This window comes from Lipophrys pholis (genome assembly GCF_963383615.2).
Source record: "Lipophrys pholis genome assembly, chromosome: 20".
In the NCBI taxonomy this organism is placed as follows: domain Eukaryota; kingdom Metazoa; phylum Chordata; class Actinopteri; order Blenniiformes; family Blenniidae; genus Lipophrys; species Lipophrys pholis.
The window spans coordinates 20,900,714-20,919,785 of NC_137648.1; the positions used below are offsets into that span (position 1 = coordinate 20,900,714).

A 19,072-nucleotide genomic window follows, 5' to 3' on the forward strand; every position below is an offset into this window, starting at 1 on the left:
AACATAAGATACAGTTTTTGTTTCATAACTGTTAATATAAAACTTTAGAAGCTGTCAGCTGCATTTAAAGCTTCAATATGTTTTGTGGCTCCGAGTAAATTTGATTTAGTGGAAAAAAAAAAAAAAAAATCACAAACATTTCTCATTTGGTCATAAAGGAGTCAGACCTCTGGTATGTACGACTTTCCGCGTGTATGTGTGTGTGGTTATATTACAAAAATAACCACCAGCACCAACTAGTGGCCCAGCGTGCCAACTACATCGTTTCTCTATAGTTGCAGTGAAAACGTGAATCTTTTCTCAAACGAAAACACCAAAACGATGCGTTTCCACTTCAAACCTTTGAGGCCGGCGGGACCCTGCAGTCCAGGAGGTCCGCGGTAACCGGGGGCTCCGCTTCTGCCGGGGTAGCCCGGAATTCCCATGGAGCCTTTGGGTCCAGGCGCCCCCTGCTGGCCGGGCGGTCCCTTCGCGCTCTGGCACGGCTGACATCTGGACGGGGGAGCCAGAGTCTGGAGCAAAGCTGGGAGCTGATCTGTGGGGAACAAGAAGAACAAGAGCAATTATCCACAGGTACAGAAATAATAACTTTACTTGTAACGCACCTTTAAGAAGAGCTGTTCACAAAGTGCTTTCACAGTAAAAACATAAACAAGTCAGGTGAGACGATCAATAAAAAATTACAGACGACGACACACCGAAGGCCCAGGAGGCTGAACAGAGAACAAATGAAAAATAAACGAGGAATAATTTTGTGTAGAGATGAATACTAAAGGTAAACTTCAAATAAAATTTTTAATAAATTCAAAGTTTCCGTACCAGTCTGATCTAAATTTGAGGTTTGACAGCCCCTTTGTGCTCAAAAATCAAGATATTTGATTGAGTTACATTAAAAAATAGTACTCGCTCAAGAAGCACCGATACCAGTATTGCGTATCGGGTGTGATACTCCAGAACTAGGGTACTCGTACTCAGAAAACCTCCCCGATACAACCCGGCAAATATTGCAAGACTTTGTGCATCAGCGACGTCGGCTGTAAGAGAGAACAAGCGATGTCGGCGGTTTGGAGATTCTTAGATATTACCGTAATATCCAGCCACTACTTTTTCCACATGCCTTAAACCCTGCAGGTTAAACGACGACGAAGCAAATTTCTGGATTTTCACGGGTGAATGAGCTTCATTCCAGCGATACATGGGTGATGCGTTCAGGTGCGTCACGTAACTCTGACCTGCTGGCTGATTCATCTTCCTCCTCAGAATCACAATCAGCAAATAACTGATATACTACTTTAGCACCAGCGATAAACCCTCAGTGTTTGTGTATTGTTGCTTAAATTCTCTCTCTCTCTCTCTCTCTCTCTCTCTCTCTCTCTCTCTCTCTCTCTCTCTCTCTCTCTCTCTCTCGTTGGCTTCCCTACCATGAAAGTTGTGTTTGAAACTAATTTTTTCTTTTTTCTAAAAACAAAAAAAGGCAGTGCCACAGTGAAATTCATCCCGTTAAAACACACCTGCGGCTTATAGACAAGTGTGGCCCATATACTGTATGTACACGTTTCTTTTTCTTTTTAAATTTGGTGGGTGCGTCTTATATTCAGGTGTGCTCACTAGTCCAGACATTACGGTAATGAGAAAGACAAAAGTAAGACAGACTGTGAATTGTTAAACAAAATATCAAAAGGAGAAAGATAGTTCATACAAGACCAGCAATCTCATCACCCGAGGTCGCTCATTAGTTTATTAAATTAACCTTAATGGCATGTAGTACTTTCTCGTATCCGTACTCGGTATCTGCAAGTAGTGAAAAGTTATTATACTCTTACTCGTCCTTTTATTGAGTATCAGTGCGTCTCTCGTCGACGTCAATGTGGAAACAAACACATTCCAAATGATTACATATCATTTTGAAGTGAGTGTCAGCAACCCTCCTCTAAAAACAGTGAGTCAGATTCAGCAAACGGAGGTTGAAACTGAGTTCAGTGCTCGTGGGCGTGAAGAATTCTCCAGGAAGTTCGAGACGAAGACGCGCGAACCAGACGAGGCGTTAAACAAACAGAATTAATTGTTTTTAAAATAGTCATCGAAAGGCAATCAAATCAAGACTTTGAATGTGCGGGCGTCTCGGCGTGGTCGTGGAAATCTCAGAACCCTCGTCCATCACCGCAAGAGTTGAATCCGTCAAGACGAAACCAGGAAGAGCGTCGAGCAGAACGAGCCGTCGACATGAACGTTTAAACATCCACGACTTTCCTGAATATTGGTGAAGTGAAGGGCCTGGACGACCGCGTGTATGACGTCCCAGTTCTACTTCACATTCAAGTCATGGTGCAACTTTTTCTTCCAGACACTTCATCAGCAGCGACATCTTGTCGTTTATCCAGCGAATCGATCTCTTCCTGACGCATAAACCGCCGCCTCAGCGGCGGCCATTATCAGCCTCACGTTATCGAGTTGCTCAAAGAAATTACACGATTTCCTATCAGTGTCACATCCTGAGAGTCGAACTGTGTGAAAATGTGCGGTCGGCCGTTTCCTGTGGAAACGGCTCCTGTTGCTCGATTTAGCGAGTCGCTGAGCGAGGTGTGAATGAGGTCGTTGCTGGTGACGAACATCGTCCAGCTCCGATGCTTCCTGTCGCCTTTCAACCGAATTCTCTCTTCCATCTCGCCGGTTTGGTCTGAGGACTTCCTGTTTGACAACTTATTTTTTTATCTCGCTGATTTTGTTGCAGCCAGAAACTGCAGATGTTTTTTTAAAACCAATGAGACGTTAAGTACTCGGATACTCAATGTTAAACAGCTGATGGATGGATGGATGGATGGATGGATGGATGGATGGATGGATGGATGGATGGATGGATGGAACTAAATGATTAATGAATGGATGGATGAGGGAGGGATTGAACTAAATGATGGATGGATGGATGGATGGATGGATGGATGGATGGATGGATGGATGGATGGATGGATGGATGGATGGATGGATGGAACTAAATGATTAATGAATGGATGGATGAGGGAGGGAGGGATTGAACTAAATGATGGATGGATGGATGGATGGATGGATGAACGATAGAATGGAAGGATGGATGGAAGGATGGATGGATGGATGGATGAACGATAGAATGGAAGGATGGATGGAAGGATGGATGGATTGCAGAACTAAATGATGGATGGAACTAATTGATGGATGGAGGGAGGGATGGATGGATGGATGGATGGATGGATGGATGGATGGATGGATGGATGGATGGATGGATGGATGGATGGATGGATGGATGGATGGATTCTATTAAACAGGATCAGTTCTTCTCCTAAGAGGCCAGAAACAAATTCTGTGAAGCAAAGCATATTTTTCCTTGCTTATTACCTGAAGTATCAAAGTTACGGTCGCTTGTTTCGTATGAAAATAACAATGTTCAATTCAAACAGTGTAAAAGTGACGGCATTGTGTGTGTCTGTGAGTCCACTGGTGGAATCCCACTGGTGGAAGGATCGTTTGGTTGTCAGGCCACAAGATGGCGCCACTCTCCCTTTACGCTGCCAAGATTTCAAGTGAAAATGTCGTTCCTTCGTTTCATTCAAGGTCAATCTTGTCGATTCACTTTTCAAGATCAAGATCACACAGGAAACCTCCACGCACCGGTCGGATGAGTTTGATGTGGAGGAACTTGATGTTCAACATATTTGAGGTGAACTTGAACGGATGAGCGACGTGGGTTAAAGATCCCAGAGAAAGATCTGCCTGTGTAAGTTCCAGGAAGCAGTTTGGGTCTTTCAGAGGCGGATACTTACTACGCAGGACGTCGCTGCAGAGCTTCAGGAGGTGATCATCCGAGGGAGGTTTGCCCTGGAACACACAGTTACACTTCAAATCAGCTGAATCCGTCTGGGGAAGCCGGAGGAAACACTGAGGTTCAGTCTGTCCCCGTCAACTTTGTTTCTTTAAAGGAGTCAGATCATCCAGCTCATCTCCTCCTCTTGGTCTCGTTGGTCCAAACACTTTCTATTCTAGCTTCTCCTTGATTTTCCTCCATTTGAATATTGGATCAGAGGAGCTACATTCAGAATCTGCTGTGTCTGTGTGAGCTGGACTGGCTCCACCCACACATGCCCATCTTGGGAAGAGGAGGAAGTACTTCCTCACGTGGTGCCATGTGCCAGAGCAGAGCTGCCTAATTGTGGGAGGAGTCAAAGGGAGGAGCCTACCTTGATTGTGATTGGCTAAACCTCTGATGACACTATATAGGGTTTGATCTCTGATTGGCTGCTTGGAGCAACACACTTTTTAAAACTGAAACAAGCCAGGGAGAGAGAGGACAGACTGTCTTCACTTCTGGGACGTCGTTCCAGGTATGAGGACGATTATTACTGTTGGAAAACCTTTAGGAAGTGAAATTTACTTAATATGAGCTTTTAAAACCATGACTACTGGAACGTTGTACTCACAGGTTTTCCAGGGTATCCCGGTTGCCCCGGTTGCCCCGGTAAGCCGTCCTGACCCGGAACTCCTCGTGGACCGGCGGCGCCCATGTGTCCCACGTGACCCACGTCGCCCTTCTTCCCTTCAAGCCCCCTGAGGCCCGAATCTCCTCTTTCGCCTTTCTGAAGCGGCAAGTTGCACATCCGTGAAGAAACAGATCTGTCTGCTCCACTAACAGACCCTCTACAAGATTTTAACGTTTATTGCAAGAATACGAACGTAAGTGTGTTCATGGGCTTGTGTTGGTCTGAAGCAGAAACATGACACAACTATTGTATGATTCAAAAATATCAGATTAGCAACTGTCTTTACCAAGATTCTTTTCATTTTGAATACAGCAACAATGGTGGTCTTACTGATGACTAACTCTTTTCAAATTAGTATTCTTCTGAAACTGTTTCTTTAGTAAACAAGCAGGGAAGCTAATGTGCTAATGCTAACTTCCAGCCTTCTTCTAGGCCCCGTTTCCACGCCAACGCTTCAAGTGAAAGCGCATCGTTTTTTCTTGTTTCAGCAAAGTTTTGCGTTTCAGCAGCAACATTTTGAAAATGTCTGTTCACATGAAAATGTCAGAAACTCTGAAAATGATGTAGTTTTCATGTTTGGCCACTAGTTGGTGCACGTTGGTCGTTTTTGTAATGAAACCACACACACATGCAGCAGAGAACGATTCACTATGAAACAACATTAAAAACAGACATTTGTATTCATATAAGATTGCGTCTTTTTTCCTGTTTCCATGGAGATGGAGTGCGAGTCTTTTCAAAAAGTTGCGTTTTCTTTGGTCTACACGGAGTTGGAACTTCTTTTTTTTTTTTTTTAAAGTTGCATTTTCCCTTGTTTCCATGGAGACGGAGTCAGCGGGTTTTCAAATAGTTACGTTTCCCCCGGTTTCCACGGAAACGAAGTCGAACCGTTTCCAAAAAGTTGCGTCTTCAGTGTCGTATGAACGGACATTCAGAACGCCACGAAGGTTTTGCGTTTTCACTTGGAAAAACGTGCAAACGGGGCCTCGGAAGCTTAACTTTGGGTTAAATACACAGGTTCATTTTTAATTCTCCACTTTTCAACGGCGTCATTGAAACACAGATTTAGTTACACGAATTCCTCGTTTGTTTCGAGTACAAAAGTTTGAGGACATTTTGTTTTTTTTTCCCCTCCTCTCTCTTTGTAATAAAAAACGGTACCAAAGTGGGGTGGCACTCTGTCAAATTAAGGCCGCGTCTTTTGACGCCTTCGCCATACTTTTATTTCTTTAACAGAGATCAAACAACCTGCCCGTTCGCTCAGAACCTTTGTTGAACGCTCTCCGACAAATGGCAACCACTCGGCGCGGGATCTCCACAGATCGAGATTCCGCAGACGGTACACTGAGTGTTTGATATCGCAGATGTGTGCACCTTTAGAAAATAGTTCCTTTGTGATGTATATTGCTTCCGGGGCGAGGGGGGGGGGGGGGTAGTAGATCCCCCCCCCCGGCCCGGAGGCATCGGCTCCCTGAGCCTCCTATAGCCGCCGCCGAAGGCTTGACGGAGCTTCTCCGAATAAGACAGAATGGATTATATCTAATACCGCAAAGTCTAATTCGACAAACCTCTCCTTTCCTTCCCCCGGGTCCTGCTTCGCCCTGACGGAAGAGAGAAAAAGAGGGAGGGGGGGGCGGGGGGGTAGAAACGGGGGGACACGGTTAAAACTTGTTCTTACAAATCAAAGGCGGAGACAGGATGTCAGAGGAAGTCGCTGCTCTGGGAAGTGGAGGCTCACAAAATGTCTCAGGTTGATTATTGGAACGCGTGACGAGAAACCTGCTATTGTCGGGTTTAAATACAAGGGATTGAAGCTCCGGGTGAAAGAACGTCTCGTTTTCAAGCGTAAATCCAAGCCGATATGCAAAAAACGTCCCAACAAGCCCGCGGAGACAGAAGATCGTTCGTGCTGATGTTGACGTATGAATAAAAAGGCTGCATCGATCCCGCCCGTCCTAAATATTCAAATCTTCCCTTTCGTCCTGAGCTGCTGAGCCACGACTGTTCCTGCACTGCACCAGATGGAACCCTGATCACATCCGGCTCGATGTTTCATCAGGCTGCTAAACTTGAGGTTTTCGAACAAAAGTGGGAGCAACTCGTGTCACAGTATCGTGTTAACATTCACGCCACTGAGTCATTTGCTTGGGTTTTTTTTGTTGTTGTTGTAGAAAATTCAAGAGAAAATCTGAATTCGACTATATTTTATAACATTAATTGTTGTTAAAACTGACACACAGCTGAAATTTTACTTTTTTTCTCTGTAAATTTAAACTTATTCAAGTTGTGTCCAAATAGCATATGAAAATGAGGAAACAAATCTGGTCCAATTGAAGTTTTTTTATTTTTTATTTTTTCAATTACATTGAACTAACATGACTAATACTGTATAATTGAAAGTTATAATACTTTTAATTAATTTATTTTTCCTTTAATCAAACTGTATTAATCCTTCTTGCGGGATTATTTAAATGGTAATTTTCAATACGATATAATCTCAAATAGTGTGATGTATTAAAAACAATGTTATTAAAACATTCCTCATCAGTTACCGTATTTTCTGTAATATAAGTCACACCTTTTTTGGTCGCGAGGCAGATTATGTGTCTTCAATTTAGAAGTGAGTTGTATATAAAATTATACCGACACATTCCATCGTTTACCACTAGGTGTCATCGTATGACAGCAGAATGCTACAGTATTTCATTACTACCATATTTGACTGAAAGAATACAAAAAAGGTCTCCATGAAGAAAAAAAAAAAAGGTTAATCCTGAGCTGAAAGCTGAGAAACAAATTCACAGAAAGTTCTGGAAGAGAAGCTGCTGGATCTAGATTATAAACACTGCAGTTATGTATCGGCACAGAACGATTAACGTGACTTACATATATTTTATTTCCCCCCCGTTATAAACACAATTTTGACAACTGCAACTTATTCATGCACATATCTCTGACCCCTAGATGTCTCTGTAGGACAATGGAAAGCTGTGGAGAATAAAAGTGACTTAAATGTGTCTTTGTTATCTTCATGACACACTTTTTGACAGGTGTGACTTATAGTCTGGGGAATACGGTAGTTGCTTTACAACAACTGGGGAAATTCATACAATTTACCTTGTTTCAGACTATAAGTGACCTATTTTTTAGTAGTTTGGCTGATCATTTGTAATATATCGAGATGTCACTTAGACACATCAAACCAACATGTGACCACTGGATGTCACTGTATGACAACAGAATGCTGCTCCAGTAAAACGTCCAAGTCTAAAAGCAGAGCTGAGAAACAAATCCATAGAAGGTTCTGGAACAGCAGCTTCAAGCCCACGATTATCACCACTGCAGTGTTGTATCGGCACACAAAACATGTTTATTTTCCTCTTCATGACACGTTTTTTTTTTGTCAAATGTGACTTATAGTCCAGAAAATACGGTAATCATGGACTCACCATAAACCAAATCTGCGTTTCTGAAATTTCTGCGCTGCACAATCGTGAGCAAAGCTTTCTAGGTGGAATCTAATCCCCAAGAATCCCCGAGATTTCTGCCGGTTTCACCCGAGAGGAGTAAGTCAGTCTCGTCTGAAGACTGAAGGAAAAAAAAAAAAAAAAAAATGTCACGTTTATTTCAGACTCGTGAGTCATCGCCGAAGCGTTCAGACCCGGAGCGCCTGTCGCACGGAGGCTGCTCGCCGCCGCGCGGAATTACAGTGAGAACATTAAGCTCCACGGCGAGTCGTTTAATCTGTCGAGTGTCGCACGGGGGGGGGGGGGGCGCACGCACACACACACACACACACACACACACACACACACACACACACACACACACACACACACACACACACACACACACACACACACACACACACACACACGCCTCACAGTCTAATCTCCGTCCGGGGATGTGAAGATCGATGGCTCGCGGATCAATACCCACCGATCAATTCCTAAATGCTACTCATTTGGCATTGTTCCCCATCTAAAGTATCAATTGCACGGCGCCACTGCAGCTCCGGCGCGCGTCGATACGTTTATTTATTAACGGTTATTGATGGAGATAATCTCCACGTGGATAAACACGCTTAATCTTCGATGCCTCTGCCTCCCTCCTCTTATTTTTATTTATTTCATTTTTTTTTTTTTTTGCTTTACCGACGTGATCAATGTTTCCTCGTCACCACCGGTGGAGAATCTGCTTTCTGGGATCGAATCCATCTGAACTCCATTGAGACGTTCCAAACTGGAGTATTAAAACTTTTCTTTCCAAACTAATCCTCGTCTTCTGCACAGTTTCTCTGGCAGCTCCTAATCTGGCTGACAAACGTGTTGGTTCTCCCGCAATTATGTGTTTGGTTTGTACATATTTGTATATATCATAGTGTATTAGTTGTGGGTTTTTGTGAGTCCTGGTAAAGCTTCCTGTATCTTTTATATGTATTTTACATGTAATTGCGATTTTGCGGCTTGTTGTATTTTTACTCCTATTTTGTGTGGTTTTCTGTCTCTTAGTACTCGCATATGTTGTCATTTTAAGCATCCACGTACTGACCTCCTGACATATTCTGCCCTTGCAGTACTCCATGTTCTCATTAAATGTTTGTAGGTTTGGGCCGAAGCGCCAAAGAGTAAATCAATTTCACCCTGACGGAACAAATTAGACGAGGGGTATCGAGCACATTTTGAGTTCAGGAACCACATTCAGCCCAGTTTCATCCTGAGTGTGCCGCTCCGGTAAAATAGAGCCATAATAACCTTTAAGTTTCAACTTTAAAGTTACTTTGTGTTGTGGTGCAGAGTATACGACATGGAAACGTCGATATTTTCACAAAAAACAAACAATTATTAAGGAAAACGACTACGATCTCAAAATAAAGGTATTTGGGTGTTTTCACGCCCTGACAGGGGTACAAGTGTGTGACGAAAGCATCGCCGTTTCCATGGCAACCGTTACCTTTCTGTGAGAGGCCAAACAGGAGGAGCTTCTCCACCATATTTACGACAAACTGAAGTACAACGTGAAGAAAGAACACGTTGTGCTAATGAGCAGAGGTTTAGCGTCACGCTGCTTCGTTAACTCAAAGTCAGAATATTTCAGGAAGTTGAGGAATTTAATTTAGTTTTAGTTCAGCGGGGACGCAGCGATGAGCTTTTTAAAGTCCTGGATTCATATGGATTAACAGTTAAAGTTGATTCCCGGTGCGATTCAAAAGCACACAGAAGAAAATAGAGGATAAAATATACTGTCTTCATATACAGACTGCAAAAAGTTCCACTTCTGCCTTAGGTACGGTGGCCTGGAAGTGCAAAACACTACAAACTTCAGAAAACACTGCAAAATCCCCAAAAGACTCTACAAATCCAGAAAAAAAGCCCTACAAGTACAAAATCCAACAAACACTACAAAATCTTGATTAAAAAAAAAACCTCTACAAAATACAAAAAACACTGCAAAATACAAAAAAAACTACAAAATCCCTCCCAAAACACACAAAAAATAAATAAATATAAAAAATTCCCCATAAACACTACAAAATCCCCCAAAACCCACGACAACATAAAAAAAACCTACAAAATCCCACCCCCCCCAAAAAAACTAACTAAAAAAAACACTACAAAATCTCAAAATCCCCCCAAAAACTACAATATCCAATAAAACCCTTACAAAATCCCCCAAAAAACATACAAAATACCAAAAAACTACAAAATCTGAAAAGAAACACTACAAAACTACAAAATCTGAAAAAACACAAAATTCCCCAAAAACACAAAAAAATGAACAAAAAACCCATAAAATACACTACAAAATAAAATAAAACTACAAAATCCTCGCAAAAACACTACAAAATTAAAACAAAAAACCCTACAAAATTAAAACAAACAACACTACAAAATCCCACACCCCAAAAACAAAAATAAAAAAACACTACAAAATACAATATCCAATAAAACCCTACAAAATCCCTCAAAAAACTACAAAATCAAAAAAAAAAAATACAAAATCAAAATAACTACACAGTCTCGCACAAAAAAACTTTATAAAACCCAAACAAACCTACAAAACCCCCCAAAAACCCACCAAGAACAACAAAAAAAACAAAACACTACAAAATCTCCCTAACACTGTCAAATCCAATAAACATTTCAAAACAGAGAAAACATTACCAAATCCCCAAAACTCCACAAATTTCAGAAAACACAAGGGAAACGTTTGGCACCTGCTGACGGCAGGCTCGTCACTGATTGGACGATGACACAAGTACGACAAGATTCCACTTGGTAACGTTGGTAAACTGAGAATCGTCTCATGATTGGAATCCGTCTGAATGACGTTTCTTCCATCTCTCCTCCAGAAGCAGTGAGCTTTAATTCTTACTCTCCTGAAAAACATCTGAACTTTGTTTTCTCTTGTCTCATCCCTTTGTTTTCATCCGTTTGTCTTTAACACCTTTCTGCTCGGTGCGCTCGTCTTTTATCGCCTTCTTATTTATTTTTACACGCTGCCTGACTTTAATCTGGTAAAGTCACTCTGAGCCGCCGTTACGCTGCTGGAGTTTATTTTCTATGTTGGATCTCATCAGGTGATTCATGTTAATAAATAGAACTAAAGTGAAATGTGACGTGCAAATTAAGTCAAAACACTCATTCTGCCCCGACCTTTAACTGAGAGGAAGCGTCGAGTGGGAGACTGCTTCTACACACACACACACACACACACACACACACACACACTGAAGGTGGAACCGCGTCCTTCGCCGCCACCCAGTGGAAGCAGAGAGATTTTACACTCACAGGTATGCCGCCAGTCCCTGGCTCTCCATCCCGTCCTCGCTCCCCCTGCAAAGACATACATCACGGTTGACTGGAGGTTTGTTTACACACACGCTGTGTGTGTGTGTGTGTGTGTGTGTGTGTGTGTGTGTGTGTGTGTGTGTGTGTGTGTGTGTGTGTGTGTGGAGAAAAGGTCATGATTACCACTAGCAGCCACTAAGGGAAACCCAGGAATAGGCGGGGACAAGAATTGGCTCGCAGTGACCTTTATCAAACCTGACGTTTTATCTTGTGTGTGTGTGTCTGTGTGTGTGTGTGTGTGTGTGTGTGTGTGTGTGTGTGTGTGTGTGTGTGTGTGTGTGTGTGTGTGTGTGTGTGTGTGTGTGTGTGTGTGTGTTCGTGTTCCATCAGGACTCGTAAATGGAAGCAGCTCAGTTCGTTTTGACCGAGGCAGCCTCACAATAAATGAAGAGCAGACGATTACAGACTTGAGTCGAATTTAAAAAAAACAGACTCTGGCCCCGCCCACACGACGACGCCGTTTCCTGTAACCGCATCGTTTTTGTCCGGTCGAACACACGGTGCGGCGTTTTTAGGCCCCCGTCCACACGAGCCAACACCATCTGTTTTCTCCCCGTCGTTCTTCAAAGTTCCCCGTCCACACGAGAAACCATGAAAACGACTCAAAATGCTGTAGTACATATGCCAGGCCTATCGGTGGCGCTGCAACGCTGCCACAGAAAAAGACAAAAAAACGGAGAAGACGCGGAGCGTGACAGAACTGAGAAACGTACAAATCCAACACGCGACGAGCATCAGCAGCTCCTGCAGCGCCACCATGTTGTTGTTGTTCAGTGATGCCACGGAGGGGGAGGCGTGGTTACAGGTTGAGAGGCGGGGCCATGACATCATCATCTTCAGCTAATGTGCGTCGTGTCCATCCACACACCAAAGACGATGCAGCGTTAAAAAAATAACCAGTTTACAGGCTCCTAAATTTCTGTCTTTAATGATTTGTACGTCAGCGCGTTTGTAAAAATTCATGCAAATTACCGTATTTTTGGGACTAAAAGTGAAACTTTTTTGTTGTTGTTTGGCTGTTCAGGCAACTTTATAACAAAGAAAAAAAAAAGAAAAAAAAAGACTAAAAAATAAATGGTCGACTTTTATGATGAATCTTTTTGACAACTTGGGTGCATCTTCTAGTCCTGACAATACGGTAGTAAACAGAGGCAGGACAGTTTGGACTCTAACGGCTGTAATGTTTGACGAATGTTTCAAACTCAGACGAAGCTGATTAGAAAAGTGCAGCAAGACTCTGAGCTGATCAGCTGGAACGACAGGACACTGACATGATTAGTCAATTATCCAAAGAGTCTCTGATTACGCATCTGTTGTTTGACTCATTATTTAATTAACCAAAGTTTTGGGGGAAAAAAATTAAAACATTTCCAGCGAGGAAAACAAACCTGTTATTTTTTAACACAGAATGACATGAAATATCATGTCGGCTTTGGCGTTAACGTTCAATAATCATCATTAGTTGTAATTTAATCCCAGAGGTTCACGGTAACGGGAACCAACGGCACCGAACGCTCAGCGACTCAAGCTGCTGATGAGCAGAACACGCCGGAGAACATCAGCAGGTCTCGTGGCGGTGACGCGTCATCGCTTCCTTCCTTGTTCAGCGCAGCAGAAGAAGTTGGTTTTGCTTGAGGGAAACAAGGTTTTTCTTCGTTAAATTAAAACGGCTCTTTGTTCCGCCGTCCATTTTAAACCTGTTTTTTTTGGGGGGGGGTTCCAGATTTATTTGCCTCGGCTTTGTGACGGATGGACGAAACGACGTCGCTGTAATGATATTAAATACGATCGTTTTTCAACACAAGATGTTTTGTTTTGATCGTGATCGACTTCAGGTGGCAACGTGAGCGAGTTCCGGAAATTAACCTCCTGAACGAGCTAAATAAGGGCTACGATTACCGACCGAATGCTAAGCTAGGGCGTGTTTCAGGTCCCGTTTCCTCGGCAACGACAGAAACACTGAAAACAATGATGCAGTGTGCACGCCGGGCCAGGAGTTGGTGCTGTTGTTTGTTTTTGTAATGAAACAACACGGAGAGCTGAATTCTGTTAGTTTGTCACTTTTAACTTTATGATTTTGTTTCTTTTTAGGAGACAATTAGTTTGTAAAAACGGTTTTTACCCGACATGTTTCGTCTGCATCTGAATTCTTCCTCTGAGCTTCACGTGACGACGTCGTTTTATCAGAATCAAGTCGCTTAAAAATAACTTTTTTCTCTATTAATTGTCACATAAAATAAAAAATTTAATCTTGAATGCACACATTCTAGTGGACAGACCACCAAGTTGGATTGTTAATATGGTGACCGTCAAAATAAACCTACCAAGTTGGATTGTTATTATGGTGACTGTCAAAATAAAACTACCAAGTTGGATTGTTATTATGCTGACTGTCAAAATAAAACTACCAAGTTGGATTGTTATTATGGTGACCGTCAAAATAAAACTACCAAGTTGGATTGTTATTATGGTGACTGTCAAAATAAAAGTAGCAAGTCCCAAGAGAATATTCACTGGGAGTCCACGGACACCACGGAGGAAATATTGTTCTGATCGTTCTACTGAGCATGTGCAGAACTACTGGTCACTATCAACGTGGTGCACAAGCGCCAATTGTTGCATTTTTGCCATCTTCACTGAGTGGGAGTCTTTTCAAAAAGTTTCCACGGAGACAGAGTCAGAGGAGTTGTTATTATCCCTCTACTGAGCATGTGCAGAACAAATACTAACTCAGGCCATCGTTATATTTCAGGAATGTTAATTTCCCCACGTTTCCAGGGAGACGGAGAAGGAACGTTTGTTCAAAAAAGTGGTGTAAACGGACGCTCAGAACGCAAAGAAAGTTTGTATAAACGGTGCTAAAATGTTGAACTTTGTCGTCGTTGTACTATCACATGTACAAAAGAGCCGCATTACTTTTATTGTGGAAAGATTTCCTGATCGGACGAGGACGCATGGAAATCGTTCCACACTGAAACTTCACTTTGAAAGTGGAGTTGAGGTCGAAAGGTCGTCGTAAACATGTCATGTTACAGTTCTGGTCTCTGGAGCTTCTTTCAACTTGTCAGATTGATTCCATCACATTTATATTGATCACAACTCTAAAAACTTGAATTGTTTCAAACTGAGGTTATTTCTTATTGTTCATTGTTTCCTGTGCAATGATCGTGATCAGAAAGGAGCCACCTTCTCCATAAACATACCAAGAGTGATTCCCCCTTTTCCAAAGTGACCTTTAATCTGTGTAGATGGGAATGTGGAGGATGGGAGTGTGGAGGATGGGAATGTGGAGGATGGGAATGTGGAGGATGGGAGTGTGGAGGATGGGAATGTGGAGGATAGTAATGTGGAGGATGGGAATGTGGAGGATGGGAGTGTGGAGGATAGGAGTGTGGAGGATGGGAGTGTGGAGGATAGGAGTGTGGAGGATGGGAGTGTGGAGGATGGGAGTGTGGAGGATAGGAGTGTGGAGGATGGGAGTGTGGAGGATAGGAGTGTGGAGGATGGGAGTGTGGAGGATGGGAGTGTGGAGGATAGGAGTGTGGAGGATAGTAATGTGGAGGATGGGAGTGTGGAGGATGGGAGTGTGGAGGATAGTAATGTGGAGGATGGGAGTGTGGAGGATAGTAATGTGGAGGATGGGAGTGTGGAGGATGGGAGTGTGGAGGATAGGAGTGTGGAGGATGGGAGTGTGGAGGATGGGAGTGTGGAGGATAGGAGTGTGGAGGATGGGAGTGTGGAGGATGGGAGTGTGGAGGATGGGAGTGTGGAGGATAGGAGTGTGGAGGATAGGAGTGTGGAGGATAGGAGTGTGGAGGATAGGAGTGTGGAGGATGGGAGTGTGGAGGATAGTAATGTGGAGGATGGGAGTGTGGAGGATAGGAGTGTGGAGGATAGGAGTGTGGAGGATAGGAGTGTGGAGGATGGGAGTGTGGAGGATAGTAATGTGGAGGATGGGAGTGTGGAGGATGGGAGTGTGGTGCAGAGAGCCACTCTCCAGGATCCTCATGCCGTTTTATTGGCTCGTATCACTTCCACCAGTTCGGTTTATAAAGTGCTGCAGAGGTTCTGGAACTTTACTGTGATATTAAAATGTTACTATCCAATCATGGACATGCAGTGTGATGTCAGCGTTAACCTTCCGACTCGCGGCCTCGCAGCTCGTATTCACACCCGGCGTCCAGACGTTAGAGAAAATGATTAGAATTCTCATTGTTTGTAACGAAACGGACTAAAACAACCTTGTTTGGTTTCTTAGAAATGTTTAAAAAAAAAAAAACATGTTTCACAATTAACAGGTTAGCATGTAGCTTAGCATCGATCGCTCACTATGCTTTGGATATTCCTGGCGATTAAAGTATTTTAACAGGTTAGCATGTAACTTAGCATCAATTACTCACTATGCTTTGGATATTTCTGGACATTAAAGTATTTTAACAGGTTAGCATGTAGCTTAGCATCGATCGTTCACTATCTATGCTTTGAATATTTCTGGAGATTAAAGTATTTTAACTCTTAGCATGTCGCTTAACATCGATCGCTCACTATCTATGCTTTGTATATTCCTGGCGTTTCAAATATGTTAACAGTTTAGCATGTAGCTTTGCATCGATTGACGCTAGCTCACTGGCTATGCTTCGATTCCGTTATTTCGCTTAAAAAACGTTTTGTGTTAAATAGAATTTACAGTTTTACAGTATATCTGGCTTTCATTAACAAATAAACTAGCGTCATCAGTTCGCCCGGCGTTTTCTCTGAGTTATTGATAATCACTAGTAATTCCAGGGGATTAAAGTATTTTTTCATTCCATGTATAAGCCAGTTGAGTTTTTTTTCCTGCGGTGAGAAGAATAAACTTCACCACATTGAACCTTTGTCCTCGGCGGTGAGCCTCTAAGAAAGAATGCGTGTTTCTGGATGTTTCCTCGCCGGCGGCGCCCGCCAGCCTTGGCCGCATCTCCACTGGTCAGATGATGCGGCGGTTTCCAGGCTAATTGAACGAACGTCAAACAGTTGAGTTGAGTAAAGGTTGGAGCGACTGGAAGCAGCGTCTGAGGACCTGAATGAAAACCCGCAGGTTCCTGGTGAAGGCAGAGCGGACACTGAATGCACCTCGCTTTGTAAAGTTAATTACTTTACGTGTTTTCCTCTTACTGGCCCGTTCATCACTGCAGTGACATTAACCCTTTCACCTCCTGTGCAAAAATATATGTGTAAATATGATTCGTATTTTTGTACAGTGAACTCTGCACGACATCGTTTCACTAAACATTTGTATTGACGCAGGAATGTTTTGAAAACGACGTCCGTTTCCGCACAGATACTGAAAATGATGTGGTTATCGTGTTGGGCCACTAGTGGGTGCTGTTTGTTTTTTTGTGATGAAGAAATATCTAACGTCGGCCATGTTGCGCACGCGCAGCAGCGGCATTTCAGAAAAGTTGCGTTTTCCTTCGTTTCCGTGGAGACGGAGTCTGAGCATTTGAATAAGTTGCCTCCGAGCACCGTTGTCATGGAAACGAACATCCAAAACTCAGCGGAAGTTCACTTGAATGTTGCTGCCGTGTAAAACGGGGCCTCAGTTTACTACAACTATTTGTTATGTAATTTTTTTAAATACAGCTTTTATTTAAAATGTGTTCTATTTCCCTTTATTCTTCGGAAACAATTACTGAGAAACAAAATTAAAAAAAGTTCAAATAAGTGAAAATGTAATTAAAAAGTTAATGAGAACATATTTTCTTAAATGTCTCGTTTAATTTTTATATATTCTGATGTGGAAAATATAGAATATCACAGGTGTAAAATTTGTTTTTGTTTTTTGTTGTTTATTTATTTCATTCATTGTGAAAAATGTAAAAAAAATTATAATAATTTTAATTCAATACAGAATAAAAGTTTTTAGATTCTTGAACCCCCCATATCTCAAACAATCATTTGGATTTAAAACGTGATATTTAAATTGTCTTTTTACATGAAACCGTAAGATATGAAAAGATGTGGAAAATATCACATTACAGGCGAAGAAATATAATTTTTATAAGGGAATTTTGCCATTATGTCTCTAAAAATCAGATTTTACACAAATGAAGCCTTTTGTCTCATTGTGGATTTAAAAGTCTTTACATTTGTGAAACTTTGTGTAAAATTAAGTAAAAGAAAAACAAGGATGCGTACCTGCTTTCCTTTCACTCCAGGTTCTCCGGTTTCCCCCTGAGAACAGAACAGAGCCGATCGGCGTTAGGTTGAGGCGGCGGCGGCGGCGAGGAGTGTTTCTCTCTCTCGGCGGGCGATTCCAGAACGCAGGACAAAGCAAACGGCTAAACAGTCTGACGATGATCCGGGCTGTTGGCTCCGCACCGCGCGGCGCGGCGCCGCGCCGCTTCCCGAGTGTGAAGGACAAACCTTCAGCACGTTAAGATGAATCATATCGTCCAGGATGAATAAAGCATCATGTCAGGATGTCACCGTCTCCACGCTACATGTAAATCACTGCCGACGGCCAGGAGACATTAATCACTCAGAAAGCCGCCGCCGCCGCCGCCGCCACCGCCGCCACCGCCGCCACCGCCGCCACCGCCGCCACCGAAGGCTTCGTTAAGCGCAGATGAAACTATTGGTTATTGAGATGCTGTTGTTGTGAGAGTGGACGCTCACCTTGTGACCTTTGAACCCCGGCAGGGCGGCGGCGCCCGGCGGCCCCGGGAAGCCCGGCTCTCCGGCCGAACCCTGCAGGAGGAAACGTTATTCGTGTTGGACGTCCGTTAGATTCTAAACAAATTAGTCTGGTAACTGAAGACCCGTTTACACGAACACGTTTAACGTGAAAAAACAAACGTTTCACATTTACAGAGAAACAATTTGACAACAATATGCGTTTCCACGGAAACAGCTGAAAACAACAGAGTTCTTATGTTGGGCCATTCTAGTGGATTGTTATTACGGTGACTGTCAAAATAAAACTACCAAGTTGGATTGTTATTACGGTGACTGTCAAAATAAAACCACCAAATAGGATTGTTATTATGGTGACTGTCAAAATAAAAGTACCAAGTCCAGGAGACTATGGACTGGGAGTCAGGAGACCAGGGAGGACACTTTGTTCTGATTGGCTCTACTGAGCATGTGCAGAACTACGAATTAATACCAACTTGTTGCACAAGTGCCAATTGTTGAATTTTTGCAATCTACACGGAGTAAAGACTGTTTTCAAAAAGTTGCATTTCCCCTCAATTCGACAGAGATGGAATCGGAGTTGTTACTATCAACTCTACTGAGCATGTGCAGAACAAATATTAACTCAGGCCGTCGTGCACATTTCAGAAAAGTTGTCTTTTGTCACCTGTTGCTACCAGTCACCTTCTGCTACCAGTCACCTTCTGCCACCAGTCACCTTCCAGCCACCAGTCCCCTTCTGATACCAGTCACCTTCCAGCCACCTTCTGCTACCACTCACCTTCTGCTACCAGTCACCTTCTGCCACCAGTCACCTTCTGCTACCAGTCACCTTCTGCCACCAGTCACCTTCTGCCACCAGTCACCTTCTGCCACCAGTCCCCTTCTGATACCAGTCACCTTCCAGCCACCTTCTGCTACCAGTCACCTTCTGCCACCAGTCACCTTCTGCTACCAGTCACCTTCTGCCACCAGTCACCTTCTGCCACCAGTCACCTTCTGCCACCAGTCCCCTTCTGATACCAGTCACCTTCCAGC

General features: G+C 43.1%; 1 protein-coding gene across 1 annotated transcript in view; it reads right to left on the minus strand.

The window, feature by feature from the left end:
- The window catches only part of LOC308125456 (uncharacterized protein), a 60,302-nt gene that overhangs the window by 4,791 nt on the left and 36,439 nt on the right, over positions 1–19,072 (minus strand). Inside the window, exons 24-30 of the mRNA XM_080489202.1 lie at positions 18,017–18,088; positions 17,537–17,572; positions 11,300–11,344; positions 6,077–6,109; positions 4,449–4,604; positions 3,795–3,849; positions 341–535 (exon numbers count right to left, since the gene is read on the minus strand). Coding sequence (XP_080345328.1) covers positions 341–535; positions 3,795–3,849; positions 4,449–4,604; positions 6,077–6,109; positions 11,300–11,344; positions 17,537–17,572; positions 18,017–18,088 — 592 coding nt within the window. The remainder of the gene's footprint in view (positions 1–340; positions 536–3,794; positions 3,850–4,448; positions 4,605–6,076; positions 6,110–11,299; positions 11,345–17,536; positions 17,573–18,016; positions 18,089–19,072) is intronic.